At 45.9% G+C, this 26,331-nt stretch overlaps 1 protein-coding gene across 1 annotated transcript in view; it reads left to right on the forward strand.

Moving 5' to 3' along the window:
• The first annotated feature begins 6 nt into the window (after nt 1–6).
• The window catches only part of FAM155B (family with sequence similarity 155 member B), an 80,296-nt gene continuing 53,971 nt past the window's right edge, over nt 7–26,331 (forward strand). The window contains exon 1 of the mRNA XM_019521109.1: nt 7–893. Coding sequence (XP_019376654.1) covers nt 123–893 — 771 coding nt within the window. The 5' untranslated portion in view covers nt 7–122. The remainder of the gene's footprint in view (nt 894–26,331) is intronic.

The raw sequence follows: 26,331 nt of genomic DNA on the forward strand, positions 1-26,331 counted from the left end.
CGGCCGCGGCCAGCCCGCAGCATGCCGCGCCGCGCCGGGGGAGGCAGGTGACATTGCTGGGGGCAGCCTCGAGCGCGGGGAGCCGCCCCCCGGAGACCGCGGCCGCGCCCCGGCCCCGAAATATGATCCGGGGCGCTTGGATGTATCCACGAGCAGACGCTGACGCGGCGGTGAGGGTGTGCTGCGCGCCCCGGCACCACGACAAGCCCTGCGCCGACTCCGAGCGGGCCCAGAAATGGCGAATGTCCCTCGCCTCCCTCCTCTTCTTCACCGTGCTCCTGGCTGACCATCTGTGGCTCTGTGCCGGCGCCAAGCTGCGGGCCAAGGAGAGGAGCCTCATGCGGGTGGCCGCGGCCGGGGCCCCGCTCCTGCTGCCCGGGGCCCGGCAGGCGCAGGAGGGCCGCTGCGAGCTGCTCCTCAGCAACCTGACCAAATGGGCTGCGCCCGTCCCCCATTGCACTGGTGCCCGGGGCCGCCTCGACCTGGACTCGGCTTGCGCCACCCTCAATTCTTTGCAACGACTCTTGGGCTCTTTCCCTGCCGCCCCTTTCAGGCCCCCTCCCTCCTCCTCCTCCTCCTCCTCCAAAAGGAACTTCTTACAGGCTTATTTTAGGAACTTCAACCTCTCCTTTTGTGATACTTACACGATCTGGGACCTGCTGCTGGGCATGGCCGGCCAGGACAGCTTGGATTGCAGTTTGGACAACCTGATGGTGGATTTTGTGGCTGCTGCGGCCGGGGCCCTGGACGGGGAGGCGTGTAGCAGCTGCGTGCAGGCGTATCAGATGCTGGACCAACACGCTCAGGAAAAATACGAGGAGTTTGACCTCTTGCTGGAGAAATACTTGCAGGCGGAGGAGTATTCTGTGCGATCCTGTCTAAGAGACTGCAAGGTAAGGGCCCCCGGGGGGGCAAGCGCCTGCCATACCACGCTGCAGAAGGAGTTTGGAAGCGCATGGCACCTGGGTGTGAGCCCTGGCTCCCGGGTCCTGGCCCTTGGACTTGCTCTTGGCTGTAGCGATCAGGATGCTGGGGGATTCTGTGCTGGTGTCCTGCTTGGAGGGGGATGCATTGGCAAGACTCCCAGCAACGGGAGAGAAGGAGGTGCTGCGAGGTGGTGTAACAGGCCCCTGATTTGGCCCTGAGGCTGGCCCTAGCAATATGCTCAGGATGCCATGCCCCCCTGAGTTGAACCACTTGCCCCCTGCCTTGCCCCACGGACAGAAGCAGGGCATCATCCCCAGGCTGGTTCACGTGGTACTAGCCCCTGGGTGCAGTGTGAATCCCAGGCTGTTGCCTGCGTGTGTTTCCTCCCCTCCCTCCACGGAGGTACAGCACCCCCAGATCCTCTTTCCCACAGCTGCTGGCTTGCTGCCCCCCAACTGGGGGTAGCAGAGTGGGGCAGGGTGCAGTGCGGGTGGGTGCTGAGCACTAGAGGAGAGCAGGCACAGTGTTGCCTAGGGTAAGGTTTGCGACTGCCAGGACCTGTGTGTGACTTATGGTCTAAGTCTGGCCCAGTGGGAAACAGCCGCCCAAACCATGTGCCTACCTAGGCGGTGCTCCCCTGGAGCCGGAGGCTAGCCAACTCCTTTGCCTGTCTCTAGCTGGGCCTGACTGCCCAGTGGTTTGTAGGAAGGCAAGATCCCCACAATGCACTCAGCCACTTGTTCAGTGCTGTACCAGCTATGGAGAGGAATTCATTCCTTATGAATGGATTGAGAAAAGGTGCTTTCCCCTCACTCCAGTTGGATCAAACCTCCCAGCCCAGCATCCTCCTTTGGTTTTTAATGTATTCCTCTTCCAGTTACCCCAAGCTTTGCTATCACTTCTCATGGCAGTGACACAAGGGGTTAATCCCCAGTGGCCTGGCTCTGAACATTAACATGTTCAAGAGCAATTAGGTGACTAAGCTGAGTTCTCCTGGACTCTACCTGTGCCACCTTCCTCTGGATATTATGTCCAGGAAGTGTAATTGTCTTGCTAATTACAAACTTGCCCTTTCAGAGAGGGGTGTCTTGGGGCCGAGACAGTGTTCTGTACATTACAACAAAGGGGGTGTTTCCACATCACCTCGGGGAGGCAATGGGACCAAATTAAAAAATTAACAGGGTTACTCTTTCTCCGCACTTTCCTGGGAGAGCGCAAAGAAAAACTTAGTGCTGCAGTAATAGTACTGGCAACTCCTTTAGCAGTGCTCTTCCATCCAAGCATATTTTGAGCTAGCACATGCATCCAGAGCTGGGCACAGAGTTGTTGAGGTGACATCTTTCTGAAATGATAAAAAACTGGCAGATGGAGCAAACAGGAGAAAAAGCTACCAGTGATGGGGACATACAGTTGCATAGACTAGGAGTGGCTAAACTGTAGCATGAAAGCCACAAGTGGTACAAGCAGCCTCTATGTGGCAGATCAGGGAGGTGACAGGCGGCTCAGTGGCAGATGGGGTAGAAGGTAGAGCAATAGATCCAGCAGAGGAAGGGCATCAGGGTGGCACTCGAGGAAAGTGCAGGGCTAATTTGTGGCACATCTGCCAAAACCATTGGCCCCCACTGGCATAGACTAACCAGTCACCACTCACAAGTTCAGAGTCATTTAGAACAAACAAATAAAGCAGACACCAACAATCTCTACTGGGCATCACCCTACTCATTTCCACCAGGCCTCACAAAAAGGTGGACTGAAAGAGGGGAAAGATCAGTAGCTTTACAGATTAATCCTATGTGTGTTCCATGCATACAAGTCAGCCTTCGGCGGGGGGAGCACGGAGGTGCTTGTGGGAGCAATGGGTGGATGAGCTGGCATTGTTGGTAGGGTTGACTCAGTAAGATACAAGTACTGCCAAGCAGAGAGTGGTGAATGTGTGTATTTCCTGTGTGCATAATTTTACAATTTTTCTGGGCTCCTTCAGTTCAGAAGGCCAGTTAGATGCTTTGTGTGTGTAATTGCAGTGGGGGAAGTTTGTATAGAATTCAGAGACACAAGGAACCAAAATGCAGGGGATGTATATGAGGGGGAGCATTGCAGAGAGGGAATGTTGCATATGATTTAGGCCTCAGTTAAACATACACATCCCTACTGAACTTACCACATGCTTTGTGGAACTGGACTTTCTACAAAAATAGAGGTGGGGGGAATGGTGTATTTGGAGTTTAGAAGGAAAAGTGACAGCCCTGAAAGCTAAGCACTTGGAAGCAGGGTCCTATTTAATACATATTTTTACCATAGTACATGTGGCAGAAGAAGTTAGGAAAGTAACATGTAAGAAATGTTTTTAAAATGTAGGTGCTGAGGTAGAGACACCAATAAATATATCAAATAGTTTATGAGATTGCTGTGTGTTAATGTGCATCCTTGCATCAGTAAATTACATCAAGTTTAATCAGGTGCATTTGAAAGATAGCCTTAACTCATGGGCAGAGTACCTGACGGTGCTCTGTTTGGGAGACCTGGCTCCTGGCCTGGGTGGCCTTCAACAGGTGACTGAGGCCAAAGTCTCCCATCTTGGGTCCCTCATTTCATATTTAGCACCCTACATAGGCACCTGCTTTTCAGAGGCACTGAGCATCTGCAGCTCCTATGGATTTCAGTGTCTCCAGAAAATCAGGCCACTTATTCAAGATGCTTAAATATGTATTTAGGTGCCTTACTTTAGGCACTCAGATTTGAGAATTTTGACCTTGCCTTCTGTGTGTCTGTTCCTCATTTGTAAAATGAGGCTAAGGCATATGTCAGTTGTTGTGGTGATTAGAGAGTTATGGCCTGATTTTTCAAGGTGCTGGGCACCTGCAGCTTTCATTGACTTTAGCTGTGACAGGTTACGCATCATGGCTGAAAATCAGGCTGGTTATGTTTATAAAGAAACCTGGATCTGTAAAGCCCTATTCAAATACTGGATAATATTGTGTATTAAAGATGCTGCTACTGGCTGTACATTGCTCAAAGAATATCTGTATTTAAGCAATATCAAAGGGCTCTTATAGATGAAGAAAACAGCAAAAAATACAGGAATTGAAGATAATGTTGTGATATCAGATAAGCAAATGCATGATTTCTACATAAATGCTTTGTGAAAGTTCCCTGGCAAGAAAGAATGTAGAGTTTCAGGTAATACAAGTCCCATTCGGTAGTGGGGGGGTTTCTTTATTAAAATCTATTTCCTAACCTGGGTTAGTATATGAATAAGGAGGAACATTTGGTTTTTCTAAGAGAGCCTTTTTGTCACCAGAGGAAAACGCTTTCTGCAAATGATTGTAACTCCCCTTCTTTTGCTCTAGATGAGATAACATTCTCCACTGTGGGGTAAGGGGAATTTTGAGACTTGCTCCTCTGACAGAGTTGGTAGACTGAAGAGAATGATATAATTGTGCCAGAGCTGAGGAGATTGAAGCAGGGAGCAAGTAATGAACCCTAGAGAAAACGCCTCCCCCTGAGAGTGAAATGTCTCCGTGTTAACTATTGTTCTAGTGTTTGTTTGAACACTAGTGAAATGTTCTGCACTGACTGGGATGCCTCTATAGAACAGATATGGTGCAGGCAGCAAGGATATAAACTTCTTCCACATAGTGCCCCTTACCAATGTCCTTCAGCTTGATCAGGAAGAAGATGATATTTAGGACTGTGAGGGTGACTCGGACTCTTGAAGAAAGGCCAGTTGATTCTAGTTGTTGTGGTACTCTTGAGCCTTGGATACCTCCTTATGAGGTACTGGACTGAGACCTGCAATTCATTTCACAAAATGGCTATTTAAAAAACAAATGTAAAAGCAATGCTGTTGAGTTTGCATTGGGACTGGTGAAAAGCTCCACACCTTGTTTGCTCTTCCTGAGCCAGGAAGCTATTCAGCACTAAATCATTTGACTCTTCCTCTAATTAAAGCCTTTCTACCTTTCATAATAAATATTGCAAAACATAAGCCTAGAAGACAATGCAGTCCCAGCTCTACTTGTACGTAATTACCCAGAGACCAATCCATCTGCAGAAGCAGGTATCCTAGTACTGTAGTAACTTCTTTTCTTCCAGGAGGAACAATGCAGTTCAATAAATATCATAAGTAGAGCTCCTGGGGTGAAGGCTGGGTGGGGGGGAACCCCAGTGACTTTTGAAGATTTTATTAGATCTGGGGAATAACCCCTGCCCACTTCCACCTTTAGAACAGGTGATCTGTTTTTTGCTAAAACAACTCTGGTCTTAAGCAAAGCCTACAGATGATATGGTGAAATTTGCAGACCACTGCTCCATGAGAGTGTGTGGTTGCTGGTGAATTTTGGAAAATCTGACTGTTTCACTTCAATCAGAAGACTGAGGACATGAGGCTTGCACAGGCAGTAGGATTGAGAAAAAGCTCTAGGGGGAATGGGAGGGAAAGGAAGTAGCAGGAGCAAACAGAAATGGGGCATTTTTTTCTTGTCTGATCACAAAAACAGCATCAAAGAGGGAGAAGAAGAGTCCTCCCAGGAACACACCTTGGTGCTAATGGAACCCTCCTCACTGCACCAAATCAGGTAGGTCAGTGACCTCCAAATGCCCCATGGGTGGCAGAGCGGGTAGATCATCCCTTATAGTTGTATCATTCTTGGGTGAATGGAATCCAGAACCATGGAGCGATTCAGCCGGAGCTAGCAAATGCTCCCAAGACAAAGGAGATGCACAAGGCTCTCTTTCTAGTGTAGACTGTCAGCCAATAGGGTCCTGCTGTAGCAGGTTTACTGTCATCTGTGTCTCCTCTACTTGCTTCCCTCAGCCCAGATTCACTAGCCCTACTGGGCCCAGGAAGAGATAAGCTGATTGAAAAGCACATGTTTAGTTGCTTGCTGGTTTGTTTGACAAGAAGCAAGGACATACAAGTTGAGCCAAAGCTTCTTAGCAAATCAGCTTCAAACATTTGGCTGTTATCTGATCTGGTAGCACAAACTGAGCTGAGCTAGGTCAGGAAAGCCCAGGGTTGCAGGAAGCGGTATAGGTAATGTAAAGTTTTAAAGCAGGGCTGTCCAACTTCTGAAGTGACCAGGGGCCATGCGTCCTGAAGACTGTATCGTTGGGGATTTGAGCTCCTGGGCTTCACCCTGCATGGACATTGTCCCCCACAAACACCACTGCAGCATGTACCTGTGTGGGCCCCCTCTCACCTTCCCCTCTCCCCCCACCCCCCATGCTGCTGCACCATGCACTGCGTAATCTTGGCCTCACCTTAAGTGCCCCACGACATGCCACGTTGGCCCCTGATGTGGGTGCAGAATGTGGGAGCCAGAGGAGGGAAGGAAAGCCCGGAGGCTCTTGACTGCTCTTGCAGCTGGTGTAATAGGGTAGGTTGAGGCCTAGCGGTCTGCTGGTTGGACAGCCCTGTTTTAAAACATTGGCTATGCACTGATGTGTTGACACCTTATAACACAGGCTGTGCCCCAAGGAGCCAGGAATATAAAAGCCAAGCAACAATTGGGAAATAAAATCACAGTGGGAGTCACAAGGATGGAAACTGTATAGCATGGTTCATTCGATGTATAAGGAATACAGCTGCTTAAATTAATCATTGCAATAACATTCATAGCGCATTTAGCCTTTTTTCTGTTTGGGAATAATTCATAGACTAATCCTAATTTCTGCAAACATTTTTGTTACTCCTAGAGGGGCACCATTCACTTTAAATTACCCTCTGAAAATATTTTACTTATTACTGTTACAACTAACACCAAAGATCCCCATAGCTAGGAGGCATTAAAGCAGGAAGATGCATTTCTGTATTTTACATTTCATGTCCTTTTTGCATTTAGCAGTACTTTCTGCAGAGTTGGTTTCATGGTTGTGCCTGTGTGCTGGGTTCACGTGGGTCTTTCATACAGCACCAAGGGAATGGAAAGAAAGAAAGTGCAATTGTAAAATGACAATACTGTAAATGGCAAGGGAATGTAGTGCTAGGAGTAGCATCTGAAACAACTTTTAACTCATTTGGGAAAAATGACCAGAGTTCAGATTGACATTCCCCCTCTACTATAGTGCCTACAAGCCAGTTACTGATGCCTGCTGTAGGTGGCAACAGGAGAGAACTGGGTCTCTCTTTTCTGTTTATAAGAGAAAAAAAATTGAATTTCCTGCTTCAGTTGTATCCATTTGGTCATTCCCCTCTGCATGCTGTATGCTGCTTAGGCCCTGCTGCTTCAAGGCTCATCATGTGCTTGCTAAACTTCATGCATGGAGCAGGTCTGTTGAAGCCAATGGATGAAGTTTTTTTCAGAAGAGCATAGGGAGTTAAACACCCAGATTCCACTGAACTTTGCTGCCTTTGAAAATCCTGGCCAAAAGGGACTCTTCACAGTGTGTGAGCAATTGCATGCATCTTTGCAAGACTGTGGTCTTGGACCGTGAGATCCTTGAGTCAGGGATGGTCTCCTTCCAGGAGTGTATAGCACTCAGAATAACAGAGCTCTGGGCACTATTGCCACGTGCATTATATTCTCAGCTGATGTAAATATATTTTGCTCCATTTAAGTCAATGGATCTACGCTAGTTTATACCCACAAAGAAGCTGGGCCTAAATACTAGCCACATGGCATGAACAAAGCATATGTATGAGAAATTTTACAAAGTATTTACTTTGATTATAGGCTATTTGTTCTGCCTAGCAAATGACAGCTCTCCAAAGTTGAGCCCATGTGTGGCATTACCCCTCTTCTTGACTGGAGGAATGAAACATTTTGAGCAGAAGAACAAATAATGAATTTGCATATTCTGATACAGATTAACATGAAAATCCTCTTTAATGCTGTGGTTCATGGAACTTTTGGGAACATTTTCACAAATACCCACTAGCTACCTGAGCGCTGGCACATCACTTCTTGTGTCACTGAGACATCTAAGGGCCCAACCAAAGATCAGGGCTCCTTTAATTGCTCTTATGTACTTGGGGGTAGCAGCAGAGTGAAATTTAGGTTTCTCCTTATTCAGTTAGTACTAGCTCAAAAAGTGAAGGTTCAGTGCTGTGAGAATGAGGCCATAATATAAAGGCAGGTCAGTGGCTGGAATAGTTGTTGTTGTTTTGAGCCAGCCCTGAGCCAAAGGTCCTTTTAACATTTGTAGGTCTGCTTTCTCCAATGAAGCAAAAAAATGCTCTCTAACTTAACCACTACAAAATTGAAGGTTTGTTTTCTTAAAGGTATAAGCACTGTAATTATGTTATTTCTCCCTAAAAATAGCTGCTGCAGAGGGCTTTGTCTAATGTGCTAACTCTGAACACAAAATCCCCTAAAAGATTATAAGGGAAAATAAATAACAATGGGACAAAGTCATCTTGTGGACTTAGAACTGATTGTGTGTGGGAAACAATGCTATTGTAGCTAGTTTCTTCTTGGAGCAGAGAGACGTTAACAGCAGGGAACCCTACAGTTGGTATATTAGTTAATATGTCAGTGAGCTAGAGGAGGAGTTGAACAGAGAATTGGTGGCATTTGCTGATGACACTAAACAGTTTATTAAGAAAAACTAGAATGTGCTGAGGAAGCTACATTCTGTTTGCAAAGCTAAAGTCTATAGTGATTTACTTCCAAGCTCTATTTTCTTCTTAACCATCAAAGGTGGGGGCAGGGCACTCAAATAAAAGGATTCCTTTTGGACACTGATGTTTAGTGAAAGAACAGAGAATAATGTGAGTTCCTGATGGACTCAAATGCATTGTTAAGCTGAACAGCCAGGTGGCAGCTAAAATTCACATTGGATAAGAACATGGTAAAGCACATGGGCAAAACCATCCAAAAATGCCCTAGGTAGGAACTAACAGGTCCTGAAAACGTGTCCCCTTGTGATTTTAGAGTTCTGTAGCTGGCAAGATCAATCTTAGTTTTAATCTGAAAACCAAATATGTTGTCAACACTTCTTGTCTTCAGAAAAACTTGGAAACTGAAAGCAATACAAATGTACCTCTGTGGTGCAGGGTCTGTCATTCCAACTGAGCCAGAAACCCAGATTGTGATTTCAGGGCTGTTGGGAACAGAAACCGCAGATAGGTTTAGAGCTAACACAAGTTCCCTCGTGGCTGCAAGAGACAGTCCTCTGAGTGGCCAGTTTGACCAGTGGCCTCAGCTGGACAGCTGAGTCGCATACAATAGCATGCCAAGCTGAAACAGAGCACAGGACTGAAAGGCATGTCTTGCATTTGTGTCACTGCTGCTACTGAATACCTCTTCAGCATTCACCAAGTCACTTAGGGCATACCCTTACGGTGGTAGCTAGGAGTGTGTCCCATCACTAAAGCTTTCAAGTGTACTTCACCCACGTGCCCCTCATGCTCAGAACCCAGGAACACAGCTCTGTGGGTACTCTACAGCCGTTCCGGAGTCACTCTCAAGACCCCTATCTCCAGCACATGTGAAAGCGACCTCAGGGATTGACCCCAGAGAGGCCTTTCTGGTGTATTTCCATGTTGGGAGTGTGCACAAGCAGGTGGGCGGTGAGTATAATTGGGAGCCTTGGTCATGGGACAGGGCGCCATTGTGGTAATGAATGACATACTCTTCATAATCTGCCTCAGGCTTTTTGATCTGTAAATGCTTCTTCATTTGAGGGCAGGGAGTAACGTTTCATATTGGAGAGACATTTTGACAAAATGTCCATGGTTTCTATTGAACTGGTTTTTCTCTTGTCCAGATGTCACCTGTCCAACCTGCTGACAAAGCATACGTTTGTAATGGACGTAATGTGATGTAAACCGCACAGCCCAAGGACTGTGATGAGCCTAGACCTGCAGCAGCTGGCCAGAGACTTCACAGGCAGCCTGGGCTACACAATAGAACGGTCTTTGGGCTGCCCATTTTATTATTCTTGTTCAACCAGAAACAACCTAAGCCATCAGTCTTGGGCTGTGATCCCTTGCAGCTGATCAGCCTGTGAACTCTGACCAGCAACAGAACACTGAACTCCGCCCCCCTCCACCCCTATAATGGGCAGCTCATGTCCCCACAGCATGTTCCCTGTCTCTTCCTCTCATTACTAGCCCAAGTTCAGCTGCTGCTTATTGCCTCTAGTTGGGGTGTTCCCTAGTGGGGACTAGGATAACCAAACTCCCCTCCTCTACGACGCCGATTTTAGGAAGGCAACATGTGAAGGAACCTCTGGAGTATGGTGCTGCTGGTTGGTGGTGCCCTAGGAGAACCCCAAATACAAGCTCTGTAGGCTGCCACAATGAGCAAAGGCAAAGGTCCACCCTTACATAGGTTCTCTGGACCAGATGTTAATAAATTTGGTCAAAAGCTGTATGTTTCTAAAACTTTGCTTTGTTATTGTTCATGTCTTTGTTAACACTTCAGCAATGTGCTCAGCTCCCTGCAAGACATTTGCTGCCATAGAGACCTTCCATTGGAGGAGACAGATTGGTGCCAAATGCTCTTGGAGGATTGCAGAAAACATAGTTTCCTTTAGATCACTTTTGAAAATCCTAAATTCTTTTCTTTTCTTATTTTGTTGGGTTTGGGAGAAAATGTAGGTGTTGCAGAAGACATGGGTCTTCAGATCTGAGAGAGGAGCAGATGAGAGTGCAGGAGACTGGGGAAGTACAGGATGGGAGCATGTAGGAAGATGGTTGCAGTCTGCTCCATGCTGAGTTGGAGTGGGTGGCAAGCCACCCCAGACAGCATGTTAAAGGGACCATCAGGTACCCAGGCCTGGGCAGGGCTCAGATTTTAGTGGTATATGCCTCTTTAGAGTGGTGTGATTTACCCATATTCATCAGAATTAAAACCTCTCAGTTATTCACATGTCTGGATTTCCCAGTGCACCCCGTCTCCTTTGTGCCTCTGTCTATCAAACTGCAAGCTTGGAAGGTCAGGGACTGTCTCTGCTCTTGTGTATTGTATGGTATCAAGAACATGGCTGGCACTAGGCAAATAAATAAGAAATTCATATTTGTAATATGTTTGAGTCCATGGTGGAGGACCTTGAAGAGAGAATAGAATGCAGAGGTGAGCAACAATAGGAAGAAGTGAAGACTGAAAACGGCAGTAAAGGAACAAAGCAGAAGTGAGAAGGTACCATGGGAATGAGCGACAGAGTGGGGCAAAAACGAGGTGGGAAGAGGAGAAAGATGCTGCTGCTCAGAGAAAGAGGGAATAAAGCTGACTAAATTCAGTATAGAAATGAGACGCAAGACAAAACAATCTGGAGATGGACAAAATGAGTCAGAAAGGAAGGAGAGACAGGGAATGAAGTGGTAAAGGAAGGGACTAAAGCCGAAGAGATGCATGGCTTTTAGATTAGTGAATTGTGTTGGATTTGTTTACACTCCTTTGCATCTCTGGCAGTCTGGAGCCCAGGGATGGGCTCTGAGCACTGGGTTATGTTAATACCATGAGTTATTCTGGATCTCACCATTAAGTTATTTTCTCTATCTTTAACACTTTTCCTGTGGGAGTTGCCCCAGTGGCTTCCAAAATCCTGTTCTGTGTGGAGAATTGTCCACTGAATGTTGCTTTCAGTATTGATAGCTGCAGGTCCTGGGTTCCAGCATTCCCCTTTCAGCTGGAAAGCAGAAAAGTGTAATAAGTCAGCCCCAAAATGTTATGGCCAGCTTTTGCCTCGGAACATGAAGGTTTCTGTGAAGAATAGGACTTGGGAAGAGAGCTCTGTGGAATCACCTGCAGTAAAAAGCCAATAAGAGAGCTGAGGTAGAAACAACTGAGAGTCATGTTACGATGGCACATAGTCTAGCAAATAGTGGGATGCCATAAATTTGGCCAGTGTTTCATCTTCCTTCCCCCTCCATAAACATTGAGCTATGACTGAAAAGGTTCAGTGAGGGATAAAAGAATTGTGATAGGAGCGATGCATGTATAGGATGATATAGCATGGAAGGGAGAGGGAAGATTGATTTGGTGAAAAATGGGTTCAGCAGGATCCACCAGTGAGATTATTCAGAGATGTTGAAAGCTCCTGCTCCCTGTACAGGGAGGGCCATGGTAGGGACCCAGGTAACCAGTTGGTATCTGAAAGGTCAACCCCAAGAAGGGGGAGGGACTGTTTTTTGTGGGACAGAACAGATGCAACTAAAAGGAACACCAAAGAATTAACAAGGGGGAGGTTTTGCTGTCTACTGGTAAAACATTCCAGCAGGAGATAATCTCCAAAGGAAGGGTAATTTATCTGTGACTTAAAACAGGACATCAGAATATACCAGACCGAACAGTCTTACATTCATGCCCAGGGCAAAATCCTGGCTCCTTTGATTTGGGTGGGGAGGGTGGGGGGTGCAGAATGCCACATCTGTGAGGTTGCCTTGCTGTGATCTATGGGTCTCTTCCAACTGTGATTTCTATCATTTTTTGTACACAGCTCTCTGAGGATTAGAAAAGGCTTCAGGGTTTAAGATTGCTGTCCCTTTGGTGAACATCGAGTCATGCAACTGTTGGGATAGGAGCCATGGTCACTAACAACTGATAAAAGACCCCAGTTTCCCTTATTTCATAGAGGAGCAGTGCTTTCTTGGCACAGTTTTGCAGGTCCATGTAGTTTTGGGATTGCCACGGACATGGTTAGTAACAACGGCTTAGCTCTTCTTATCCATAGACCTCAAAGCATCTGACATGGGAGGGTCAGTCTTGGCTTCTTACTGTAAAAAAGGAATTAAGGCACAGAGGTGATGTGATTTCCCCAGGGTCATGCAGCAGGCCAGTGATGGAGCTGGAAACAAGCTCCTCTTTCCTGTGTCCTAATATGGTGTTCTGTGCATTGGAGGACACAGCTGGGGGCGCAATTTATACATTGTGTGTACTGAAAGCTTGTCACCCAAGTGCCCTGATGAAAGGAGCAATGAGGTTCAAGTCTAAACCTTTCCAGCTCAGACTGGCTGGATTTCAGTTATTCCTCCTCCTGCCAGTTTCCACCCCGCTTACAGGTGGAAGCAGGGCATATCCACCTCTTGCCCACTCCCTGTATGGCAGCAGTTTTCCATTTCCACACACTGCATGTGCGCTGGCCTCTGCATTCAAGTCACAGATGCTTTTCTGGCTTCCACACAGGCTAGTGAGCTATCTGAACACCTTCAAAGTCCAGACTTTTTTTTTTCTTCTATATTTGCCCCTAGGCAAACAAATGTTTTTGGTCCCTGGTGCATCTCTTATGTCTGCAGTCCTCACTGGGTCTTGGAAGGTGAAAGGATTGCTTTCCAGGGACCTATAGTTTCATGCTACAAACCAAGTTTGCTTCAGTAGAAGACAGCAAGCAGCTCGTGTGACCCAGTTGCTTCCGAAAATGCGAAGCATGTTGTAAAATGGCTGAGACATTTAGCTTTGAAAAACAGCATGTGCCGTAACTGCTTTTCATAAGAACAGCAACTACGCACTCGGGGAGTAGATGTTTAGGAAGAGCTGCCGCAGTCTAGCAAGTAAATACCCGCTTCAGATCGCCTACATCTGAACATGACATTCTTGTGTGTCATAGTCTATCCTGCCAGCTTTTGCTGCTAGTCGGGGAGAGTTTTCTTTAAGTGCTATCCAAAAAAAAAGCTACTAATGCAGTGTTCAACGCTAACAGTGTGAGGCAAATACAAGGCAAGAAACCCAAAGGTTAGGTCTCTGCACTGACCTCAGTTCATTCTGCTGGTCCCTGGTGCTTGCTTAAATCATGTTATATTTTTAGTTCATTTTGTTTAGGCTTCCATAAATAACAATTTGTTGTTCTCATCAATATTTGTGTTGAAAGGCCAGGCCTTTCTGGCACCAGCAATCAAAAGGGCATCTGTGTTGCCTTTAGATTTCGTGCCTTCTGTCAGTTTGTCACAACCTGCCCATCACCAAGAGTAGTTTATTGATCAGCCACTGTCTAAAGTTATTTCAGACTTTAACATTCTGTCTTGTAATATATCACTGAGATTACAAACCCTCCATATAAAGCAGTCCCAAGAGTTGCCCTGAAAGACTGTATTTTAAAAAACAAAACTGTTACTTTTTTTGTCGGTGGCAGCATGACATTTTACTTGCATTTCATGAGGTAAGAAAAAATTCCAGAGTAAACAATGGACTAACTCAATATGTAAATTGCCAAGCTTGACCAGAACCACATGTGTAAACCTTACTGAACACAAAAAAGTATCAAACACAATTTCTATATAGATAGAGGTCATCACTCTGCAGTGATGCGATTAAGTCACATAAAGAACTTGAGCAAAAGAAATCTGCAGTTATGTCTGTGCTGTACTGAAATCATATCCTCTAATGCAGTGATAGTTGTGTGCCTTGTGTGAAACTCATCTTCAAACCTTTAAAGCAAAGAGTAAAGGTCATTTGCTATATTCAAAAAACCTCAAAGCTAGAAATGAATCATGTAGTTTTGCTTTATAATAACAAAATGGATGCAAAAAACTGTTATTTTCACAATAAAACCTATTTTATTTCTAACATTGCCCTGGGGTGGATTGGGAGGGCTAGCAGGCCCTTATTAGGTGGGCATGGTTACTGCTTCAGCCCTGTCAGATGGTTTACTTCTGCTTCCCATCCTGAAGAACCTGAAAGTGCTTTGCAGCTGCATACATAAAGTAGGCTGAAACAGTGCTGCTGACTCTGGTGAGCTTTTTATCCTGAGCACTGTGATTTTTGGCTTCTTCTGGAGAAGCTGTTGTGAGTATTCAGTAAGCGTCTGCCTTGATGCTTGTCATGGAGAAAGAAGGGAGGGAAAGCAGGCGCCTACATGTGCCTGGTAGCTTACAGGGTGATGTACTGAGCCTGAGCGAGGCAGCCAGCCATTCTATCCTGGCAGCTCAGCTGAGTGGTGCTAACATTGCCAAGCCCCTCCCAGTGCACAGTTTTAATCGAACCTTCACCTACCTTAGAGGTAACCATCAATCATTCATTTTATAGATCAGACTGTTGAGAGCCTCTACTGTGCCACTTCAGGCAGAGCTGGGAATAAAACCTGGGTCATCACTCTACAGAGCCACACATTCAGTCTTTGGGAAGGAATAACCCAGATTGCTTACTCTGACAACTCATGCTAACACAGGTTGGCTTTGTGTCATCCTTTAGAGAGTGGACCACTTGCATAGGGTTGTGAGGCTGATGTGCTCCATATACTAGCATGTCAGTTTCTGTAACATAAGTGCTAGGGGATCATGCTTCTTGAATCCAGAGGGCAGCAGTTCAGTCCACACAGATTACGTGAACAGAAGCTTTATTAGATTTGGCTTTAGCAACCAGCCCACACTGTGCCCCCCCAGAGCCAAGAAAAGAAACTAGAGATCCTGCTGCCCGACTTTCCATTGCTGTCTCAAAGACCTGTACTGGTGAAGTATAAGCTGGACCACAGTGAAGATGACAGCTTGTTTTCTTCCCTTCTGCCTCCAGTCATTCCTGTCACTGATATCAGAGGGCTCTGTGCTTTGGGCTTGAAGGCTTGAATGGATTTATGCCTAAAATGCCTAGAATTTCCATCCCATGGATAATTTTGCATTTCTACATATTTCTCATTCTACCTTAGATAGGAAAGGCAGATACCTCTTTTAAAAAATTTCCACATCCAGAAACTTTTCAGTTCTTCTGTCCAAATTCCTTGTTTATTCATGGTCCTGGAAGTTTGTGAAGCAGGTAGCCCTGGGAACCTGCTAGCCATGGGAACCTGCTAGGCAGGGCACTTGGAAGCCTGCCTAGCAGGTTTCCAAGGGGCTTGGAAGGTCAAGGAAACGAAGCCCCCAGGCTCCTCAGTAGGGGGTTGCTGGGGAGTCGAGGGAAGCAGGAAACCATATGGCTGAGCTGATGGGAAACCAGGAAAATATTCTGATGGAATCAGCACACTTTCGTAAGTTAGTTCTGTTCTGTTCTGTTGGATAAGCATTTTCTGTTGAGATACCCTGACTAGCTCTGCCTATGGCCTCTGTGGGGTGAAGCGTATGTGTTTGTTAATGTGAGGACCTGAAGTAATTGCTGAAATTGTTTGAGGCTTTAGACGAGGATAGTTAGAAAGAAGTTTGGAAATCCTGTTTTGTTGCTCAATTTTTGTGCTTGGCTACTGGGAGCTGTCCTTTTTAAAACCAGGAGCAGAGGCTGAAAGCAGTGTATTTTGCCTGTGTGCCCAGAGAGTGGGAGGCCCTGTCTCTGAAATCTCCAAAAAGGTCAGAACTTGATTTATACAAACTCATCTTCCCAGGAGCCTGCCTTATTCTCGGAGCTGTAACCTAAGTAACTACTGGGGGACAGGATGCCTCAGGGAGTTGCTAATAAGCCACAGAAATTTAATTGGGGGTAAAAATCCCACTTATTTTTATAAATGATCAAGCTCCATCTTAAAAGGGATTGGATGGATGGCGCCTGACAGAGGATTTGACCCTTCCAGTTTCATGTGCCTAATGTGATCAGTCAGTTGTTTGAATCCAGCCTGGAGATCAAAAGTTGTGCCTATCTCAGGGAAGTGTGGAAGTCCCTGAAGGAGATTCGATGGATTGCTAGTCATTCTTCTACTACTGTATAAACTTGTCACTGTGCTTTGCAACGAACTGTAAATTCTTTGAGCAGGGATAATATAAGGTTGTATGGGGCCTAGCACAGCAATGCCTCGGTCTCAGTTGTGTTCTCCATTGAGAGCTCCTGAAGAGACCTACATCCTCTAAAGCATGAGGCACTTACGGGAGGTGCCAGTTCTATAATTGTTACCCAACTATTAAAGGAAGGGGTAAGGGGAGCTCAAAAAATAACAGTCTTTTTCTTTTACTATCTCATGGTCTTTTGTACAGTCTTCTCAATGTTTGGGGCCTGACTCAAGATATTTGAATAGTTGGGCTTGTCAGTACTGCCAACATGCAGCCTCTTCTGAGGTGGATGGTAGCATCCATGAATACAGCAGACAACAACACCTCCACTTCTCTGCTGAAAAGTGCATCTGAACCCTTACGAGCTAATGCAAAGTAGGCAGGCCCTCGGTTTGTAAGGCCTTGTTCAAATGATCCAACATATCTGATACGAAGGGCCACACTGTAGCCTGATGAAAGTCCAATATGTGGTTCTAGAGAGGGGATGGGCTGCAGACCTGTTGTTCAAAGTGGCAAGCCATCCTCCTAGCCTTAGAATTAAATGGTTTCTAGTGACAATTCCAGCTGTTTCTGCTGCATGAATCAGCTGGGCAAGTTGGTAGTTTCATTTGACATGGCAGCTTGTTAGACAGTGCATGGGAAATATCTGCAGGCTTGTCTCTCTGCTTTCTGCATTGTAGTGTCTCTTGCTATTGATGGCTCCCTGTTTATCTCAGTTCTCCTATGCATGCCAACTGGGGAGGGAAACTAGAGAGGGACATGAGGCCCTGTCTCCTTTCCTTCCCCCTGTGAGTGCTACATGCTTACATTTCCAGAGGTGCTGAACATGTTACCTTGAGCAATGCTTGCAGCTTCTGCCAGCCCAGGGCTTGAATCCCCAAGGACTCAGACCAAGGGCCTAAACTAAAACCCATGGAAGATAGCGGGGATCTCTCATGATTTCCAGTAGGAGCTGGATTACACTAATGGAAGTCTAGGGTTTCTCACCCATGTGCATGTTATTGTTGGGCTGCAACACAACCTAAATTGGCAGGTAATCGGGTCCCATTTGTCTGCTTGTAAATAAGAGTAGGTTATTTGTCTTCAGTAAACACAAAGCCTGGTGATTTAAATTAGAAAACAGAATGGAAATCCATATGTGGGGGCTCTGGTCCTACATGGTATTTGAGCTTAGTGGGTCTCTGCTCTGGTGTGATGACGTACTCATCCCAGCAGCGGACTCTCTGGTGGGCGGTGCCTTTGGGGAAGCTCTCAGCTAACCCCTAAGACCAAGTGTATGTTGATGCTTCCTGGATATAAATGAACTGCTGCTACAGTTCCCCTGGTGGCTACATAAATCTGTGGAAAAGGATAAGGTCTCACTCAGGTCCATGTACTGAGGAAAACATCGTCTATGCTGCATGACTATCCTGTCAAGCATTTAACCACTGAGAGTTTAGACAGCAGTCATACACAACTGATGAGCTGTGGTGGCTCAGTATTGTTGTCTGCTTGCTGGTGCAATCAAGGATTAAAGGGAGGGATGCTGTCCACAGAAAAATCTTATATATTTTCTTTAATTCCTTCCTTGTGCTACTTGCACCTTGGATCATTAAGGCTTAAAACTGTAACAGTCCCATCTCTATTCTTCCTGTAATATAAAAAGTCCATCTGTACCAGGGTACCTGAGCCACCTATATCCAGTAACAGAGACCTGAAGCACCTTAAACCAGGGTCATTGGTGGCACCTAAATTGGTGCTGTAGGCCTGACTTCAGTGAAGCAAAGCCAGTTTGTATCAGGAGAAACTTTGTCTCCAAGCATTTACTTTTTGCCTTTTCCTCAGCTGGGGCAGTGACACCACTCCATCACCCTGGCCGGACCTCAGGTCTCAAACAGCTGTCTAGAGATGCTTTATCTAGGCTCATGATGCCTCAGAGGGAAGGCTTCAAACTCCCCAAGTGCCATGCTCTCATTGAAATTAAAATGATGAAATTCACATAGTGTAAGGCTTCCAAACAGGGGTTAATCTCCATAGAGTTTGACCTTTAGTTAAATAGCACTTTTACTCATTGGATAATTGTTGCTGATCCATGAGGTGGACATTGAAGACTTGTTTAAAAAAGTAAACCTATATTTTTGGGACAATTTCCATTTACACTGCTTGGCAAAGTGGGGCTTCATCCTGACCTGTGCTCTTGGGGAATGCCAGGGTAGAATTTGAATGTCTTTACACTTTATTTTAAACAAAGGGAACTTCAGATTTTTCAGCTAAGGTGAGTCCATTAAAAACTGGCCAACAATCCTAGAGCCAGCTCGAGGTTACATAAAATGAGTGAACTACAGTTGCCTCCATATTTACCATGTCAGCCTGCAGAGTCACCAGGCCCAGTGTGATTTGCCCATGTTCCACCTTTCCATTCTGATGAGGGTGGCAGGCACCACAACGTGCAGCTTTTTGGGCCAGTGCTGTCAAGTAAAATGTGCTTAAACTGATGTGACAGTAGTGCTCTACTGAGTCCCCCAGTATTGTGCAGCAGGTTTTTCTGAATTCTCTGGGCCCCAGTTTCTCCAACAGAAGTGAAGCAGAGGAGTTGCCCCTGCTACAGTGAACTCTCAACCTTTAATATCAGGTATCTGGCTCTCATCTGTCTATGCATGTCCATCACCATGGTACATACACATGGGTATGTTACATGTGCATAAGGTAGAGAAGTTTATTTGTGGATAACATTGGACCTCTGAGACGCCTCCCAGTGAGGTTTTAATGGGGCTCAAATCAGAGACTGTTAGTTATTGGGAAGGGAATCTCTTATTTACTGCATCAGTGTTTACAACTTGCGGCTACATTTAAAGGTAAGACCGGAGCTACTGCTGAACTGAATTCACCAGTGAGGGATGGAACAGATTCCCTGGAGAAGCAGGCACAGCTCCAGCATAAGAGTCACGGTGCATTATTTTAGTGGATAATGAGTTATTTTGGAAAGCATCCAATGTGCAATGGTCCTGTCGGGTTATAGGCAGCTTGGAGGAGTCAATAAACTCAGTTCGTCAACACTGTGACACATTATGCTGAGTTTACAGTGATGTAGCAAAGTGACTCCCATGCTGGGTACCCTGCTGCCAGAAGCATCCATGGCTGCCCTCAGCTCACCACCTCCAGAACTTGGTCTTCCTCCTTTCCTGTCCCTGTTGCCTCTGCATCTTGCTAGCCCACATGCCACATTCCCCCTCACTGGGGTGGCACAGTGCTATCAGCTATATATTTTGCATTAGTGTACAGCCACCACAGTCTGAGACCCGCGCAGACTTTATCATTTAGGTGTGTAGTGTTAATCTCATCAGAGTCCCAAAATTGAGTGTTTCAGAGCATCTTTATTTCTCACATGCCCATCACGGAATTATCTAGGCCACTTGTCCTTCTAGGTGCCTCTCCACTTGGCAAAGACTTAAATGTGGGAAGCCAACCTAATATAGAGGTAGCAGAGGAAGTATAACCTTTCACACACGCAACATTTTGACTGGACAGGGATCTGGCCTGTTTGTACTCCTTTCCCTTTTTCTAAGCCAGGGTGGGAGTGATGAAGCTAGCAGGATGGGGTTCACTGTCCTAGTTGTAGCATCTGCATGGAATGCCCCTGCCTCAAGCAGCAACAATTGGCCAGGCTGTCCCTGAGCAGAGTCACTCCTGCTGCAGCCTTCTGGGTCTGCTTCATAACTGTTTCAAACCCTTTGGAGAAGCAGCCACCTGTCTATAACCTGATCTATGGCTATGGGAGCTGCTTAGCAGATGGGGGGAGAGAGTAGGGGGGCTGATCAATAATTAACCTTACTGGTATAGCAGAGTGTAAAAGCAGAGGAGGAGTTTGTGAGGGGGTCTGCATGTAAGAGTTGTTGGACTTGTGGGCAAATGCAGTAGTAGGGGCAGAACACACAGCAGAGACGGGGGGGCTTGGTGCATGGCAGTGTAATAGGACAGATGTGCTCAGATAGTGGTGAGGGGCCTGCATGCATGGTTCTTTCAAGGTGGCAGAGTAAGGAAGTCTGGGTATAAAGTCTGTGCATAGCAGCTGGTAGTATATGCTGTCCACATGGACAAACGCTAATCCTGTTACATTAATTGCTCCCAGAGTGAGTGGCCTTGCAGAGTCCATAACTGCCTACAATGCAGGGGCCATCTCCACTAGTATGTGGGACCCTCCTACAGGGCCCATAAATGACCAGGTGGAGTTGCTTGGCCTGTCAGTACAGGAAACAGTCTTCTGCCCCTTCAGAAGGGAAGAGGAGATATGTAGCTCTGTGGAGGGTATGGTGGTGGACAGGAGGTCTTACACGACCTAAAGCAGTGTTTCCCAAACTTTTCCTCGACATGACCCCATTTATGGCCTCATTTCCTCAGCATGGTCCCTCACTCCCAACCCACAGCCCCCTACCCCCACAACCCCATCCACTGATGTTGTGATCCCATTTGGAGTTACAACACACAGTTTGAGAATCGCTGGCCTAAAGGGTGCAGAAGGATGGTTTTACATTCTTTCAGGGGACTGAACGTGTCTGAGTTTGCATGTACCCATGGGAGCTGCAATGAATCCATATGCAACAAGATAAAGTGATTGCTGAGGTGTGGGGCTGGGATGTCAGCTTCCTTAAAGTTACACCCACTGCAACTGGTGGGGGCTAGAGGTCCTCTTTGTGCCCCCCTTCTTCCTTGACCATGCTGTTCACTGCTTCACCTCCCAGCTACTGCAGCTGGGTGTGGTGGGGCAATAAATTTCCCTCCAGTACAAGGAAATTCTTAGCTGTCAAAGAGGATTTAGCCCAGTGTTTCCCAGATTAGCTGTCAAGATCCATTTCCAGTCTTAGCCTAGCAAAGCTCCCTCATGTTTACTGCCACTGCATTCTAATCTCATCAAAAACTGTTGGATCCTGCATCTGTGCAGGGTTTTCTGTTAACAAGGGCTGAACCTCGAAAGGTTCCATTCGGTTTAGTTTCCTGAAGTTTACAGAATTATCTCAGTCTTTTGGGCGTGGATGTCTACACAAGAGACTTGAAAGAAAATGTTGCTGCTGAGACTCCCCCAACCTAGCTCCACCTTTGCTGTTGGAGAGGAGTGGCACAAGAGCAACCTCCAGCATTTCAGCACATCTATTTTCAGGTCTTGCCCAGAAGCAGAAGAGGGAAGTCACTTATTCAGATGCTCAGGCCTGGCTCTAGAAATGGTCCACAGGCTTTCTCTCTCCTGAAACAGTTGGCTTATCTCCGTACATGGCTTTCTACAGAGTGTTCCTCACCATTTGGCCTTTGTTGATTGGCTGTGGCATCAGGGATGTGCAGCTAGGCCCAGAGAGGCAGGTGGGTGAGGATCTAGCTCAGCCTGCCACTGGCTATCCTTGCTGTCACTCAGAGGCCATTAAAATGCAACTCATGCCCAGTGCTGCACAGAGAGAGCTAAACTCAGCTGTCATTTGAAGGGCAGTGACTCAGGGACAGCAAATCTGTGAATGAGACACAGGCTGGTTGGGCAAGAAATATTTCCTCATCTACACTGGCTGTAGCCCTAGACCCCTCTCCAGCTGCCAGGAATATGCAGTCCAAAGCATGACATGCCAGCAACAGAGCTCAGCCAGTGAAAGGCCCACACGTGCTTGACAGGCTAGATGCAGCGAGTTGTTCCATGCTATGCTCAGCCAACCCAACAGGCATATGTTAACCTACAATGAAGTCACTGTAGAAGGAATCTGGTAGCATTTCCCTGCTCTGCCACTTTCTCCTCTGTTCTGCTTTTCCTTCCTGTTCCTCCTGTGTGGGTGGCATCATTCACGTGTGCCTGGCTCTAAACCAACATGCAGGAGATGTATCGGAAAGAAGCGTGGGAAACACTGTTGGGGGTAATACTCCATCCCATGGCTCAAAGATCTTCAAGTGACAAGTGTTACTATTGAAAAAGCAGCTGGGATATGTTATCATCTGACCATTTTTATAGTAAAAAGATCACTGTATGAACGAGATGCATATCCCCCTGCCTCCTCTAGCAGGATGGCTGCACAGGGAAGGAAAAATGGAGTCACTGAAATGTTCCCTGCTGTGCTAAGTCCTAAAAGAGTGAGAGACTCAGATATCTGGCATCTTAGCTGACATCACATTCCAGCATAACAGCATCTGCAAAGCTTCTGGTAAGGGGAGGGAGAATGGGAAAGCAGGGACAGCACAAGTTCCCCCTTTGCCAGTGTGCTTGTAGTGGGGAGAAGAGGGATTAGTTCCTCTCAAACTGGCCCATGCAAAGGGTCCAGTTCATGTTGGGGATGAATCCAACCTGCAGTTATCACTGGACCACTCGGTGCTTTCTGAAGTGCACCATCACAGCAACAAATGGGTTGGGAGGGAAACAAATTGGCAGTACAGTCCTATACAGTGGGAAGAGATGAAAGAAACATGGAATGTGTATGGAGCATTTAAATAATGTGAATGTTCCCTCATATCTGCTTATCAAGCATACTTTCCTGCGTGTCTGTGCACAGACCTGTTGCCTCCAAATAATCACATATGCTCCATGATATGGAGGTGCAAGACCTACCTGTGGGGAGAATGCTGCACCTCTGTCCTGAATTCTAATGATGAGGAAACTGCTGGTCCAGCTGGCCTTGCACAGGGCAAAAGGGCAGCCTTTTGTAGTTGGGGTGGCAAAGCAAACACCTTGGAGATGCTCTTAACCATGCTAGATTATCAAGTGACAGAGGGAAAAGGTGGACTTTTTCCCAACGAGCAGCACCTTTCTGTGCGTGGCTCTGCAGGGCTCAGATATCAGTGATGGGGGAGGGCTTCCGAGGGTGCTGGTTAGGACCACACTCTTGTGGAACAAGAGGCAGAACTGTAACCTGGGCTGTGATGGCTGCCACGTACATGCGCTCTGCAAGACAGTCCTGCTGCCTGGGCTGTCAGTCACACCAAGACTTTACTTTTAAAGCGATGTTACTGTCCACCATGGCGGCTCTGGCACAGCAACTGCAGTCAGAAATAGACTATTTTGCTCCACAAATTACTAAATTGGAAGGTTCTGGCACTTTAATCCAGGGGACATGGTGAGTAATGCACATAATGAGTTAGAAACGGATGTAGCAGCCATTAAAGTTGTTCCCACCATGGCTATTAAGGAAAATGTCATGCTGTCAAGAAGCGGGAAGCCTTGGAAAAGCCACTTTCAAAGCCAGGTTATCCACTGGTATTCATTGGTGCGGTTCCATTGAAGTGAATGGAATGGTGTCATTTTACACAAGCAGAGACTTGGCCCTATGTTTTGAGATCTCAGGAGGTTAGGGATGGAAGAACAATGGGTATGCATGCTATTGACTGGAAGTCTCCATTTCCCAGCTCATGCTAGATATCAAACGTGGCCTGCCTCTTTAGGTGGGGAAGTTTTACAGGACTCTCAGACACATTCCCTAGTGGCCAGCTACCCCTAGAAAGTCAGATAGTCTGAAGCACTGTATGTTCATAATGGAGAAACACTGTATGTTTATAATGAACTTTCTTTGACATAAATGTAAACAGAGTGTAAACCAGAAAAGCAGTACAGTACTGGGGGTTTTTTGTTTTGAGTTGTTTATTTTTTCTTGGTTGGAGAATGCACATTTCCAGGTATTTCTTGTTCTCTGCAGCTCAGATGACAAAGGCTTGCTTCTGTAGAGGATTATTTTGCTGAAGTTGGCTCAGAGGTGGTAGTATCTTAACCAGCTAAATTTCATATGCTCTTGGAAAGTGTTCAATAATGAGCAGGGGATTTTTGTGAGAAGCCAAAAGGGAAAAAAGGATAAGGAACCAATATTGGTAGCTTCTCCCTGTGAGGCTGGAAATAAATATCCTTTCTGGCCATTCTCCCTGGCTCTCTAGAGGTCCTTGGCCACTCTTACTATTTATCCCTCCTCTTTCTGACACGCACAGATTTTTCTCGGTGCTGTTGTTCATAGTAAGGGCTCTTGGGTCTTGCTCACTGATATGCTCCATCTTCTCCTTGGTCAGCCAGAAGGCCAAACATCATAGCTAGAGTCTTCCACAAGATGCTTAGCCGGTCTATTTTCTGTCATCCTAACTACATGTTCTGTACTTTGAAGTCATTGGGGCTGTAACTACATGTGCTATTCTTATATTTTCATAGCAGAGGTATAACAGGACAGCTGGATACCCAGGGCAGCAGTGACTTCCGGCTACCACTGTGCCACTGGCACAACCACGTAGCTGCACCAGCAGCTACCATTACCCTCCCCTTTTCTTGCCAGGTCAGCTCATGTGGCTGCTGCCTTGGTCACACTGCTGGTTCATAAACCTCCTTCAGTTTCCTATTAATTCTTCTCCTGCCGATCACTCTGCCTTACTAACCCCCTGATTAATCACAGTACTTTAAAAAGTGTTTAGAAGTATTTCTGCCTTCTTAGCAAACAGATATAAAACAATAGGCTGTACCTTGGTCTTTCTGGAACTTGATCTTTCTCAGTAGTTGTGCGGAGCTAAAAATTTTCTGCAGAGAAAATGAATGTTTCGGCTCTGCACCCACATTTTATTTTCCTACTTCATCAAATTATAATAAGTAATTAATTGTTCCACCTAGTTAAGCTGTTCAATATATTGACATCTGTGGTTATCAACTGCTACATAAGCTGATGGCAAGACCTTGGACAATCTTAAACCTAGGATTTGGTCCTCATTGATTTTTCAATCCCATTTTTCTTGTGGCTTCCTTCAAATCTCCGGCCATCTTTTACACTGTCTCCTACAGTAGCCAAATCATCAGTATAGCCCCAAAGGTGGAGGTGGTATGGCCCATTTACATTGATTCCACTGTGAGATTTTTGCAAGAAACTTGTCACTTTTTCAGGGATTCCAAATTCTGTCATTGCAGGCCAGTGGCTATCTTTTGATATATTATTGTAACCTTTCTAAGTATGTATAGTTTGCATAGATTTTATCATATCCCCATTTTTTTTCTCCAAGAGTTGGTAAATGGAAAATATTTGATCCAATGAACTTGTCTTTCTGGAATTCAGACTTACACTCTGTGGAAGGAATAAACCCATGGAAAATATGCAAAATAGGATGTCAAATGTTGTAGGGAGATACCACAGTAACTCTTGCATTCCATTTTGTCACTTTTTCAAAATTGGGCATTTGACCATCTCCCTCCTTCCATTTCTCTGGATTTTTTTTCAAACCACCAGACCAGCAAAACTAGTTTATAAAGTTTTTGAGTTAGCTTCTCCCTTCTTGTTTTTAATAATTCAGCAGGAACATTATCAACACCTGGCACTTTGTTGTTTCTGAGTGTTCTAATTGCCTCTTGAATTTCTTCAAAAATTGGTTCTTCCACAAACAGTTCAGGTGTCTGGAAAATGGCTGTTTGTGGTTCACTTTTATCCAGCTCATCATTAAGGAGCTTATTAAACTACTCCCTCCACCCTTCCGTAATTACACTCTTTGTATCTAAGAGTTTTCCATTTTTGTTTTCAATCAGACTTTTTCACGGTTGATATCCTTTCCTCCATATGTTGATACCCTGGTATAATACCGTCACATTATTAGTCCTCCTATTCTATCCCATCTTCTCCCTTAAGCCATGTAAATATTTTCTTCTGTGTTGCTTACCAGTTTCTTGGCCTTTTTTGGTTTTCTCATATTCCTCTGTGAGACTGATTCTGAAGGCAAATGCTGCTTGCTGCACATCAAACACATCAATCCTCAGTTACCTTTCTACAATTTCCATCAAAGCATCCCTTATTTTTTATATTTGGAGTTCTTCCTATAGTCTTTTCATAGTTTCATAGTTTCTAGGTTCGGAAGGGACCTTAGCAGATCATCTAGTCTGACCCCCT

This window comes from Gavialis gangeticus, unplaced genomic scaffold (assembly GCF_001723915.1).
Source record: "Gavialis gangeticus isolate Ggan-Ray unplaced genomic scaffold, GavGan_comp1, whole genome shotgun sequence".
Taxonomy (NCBI): Eukaryota; Metazoa; Chordata; order Crocodylia; family Gavialidae; genus Gavialis; species Gavialis gangeticus.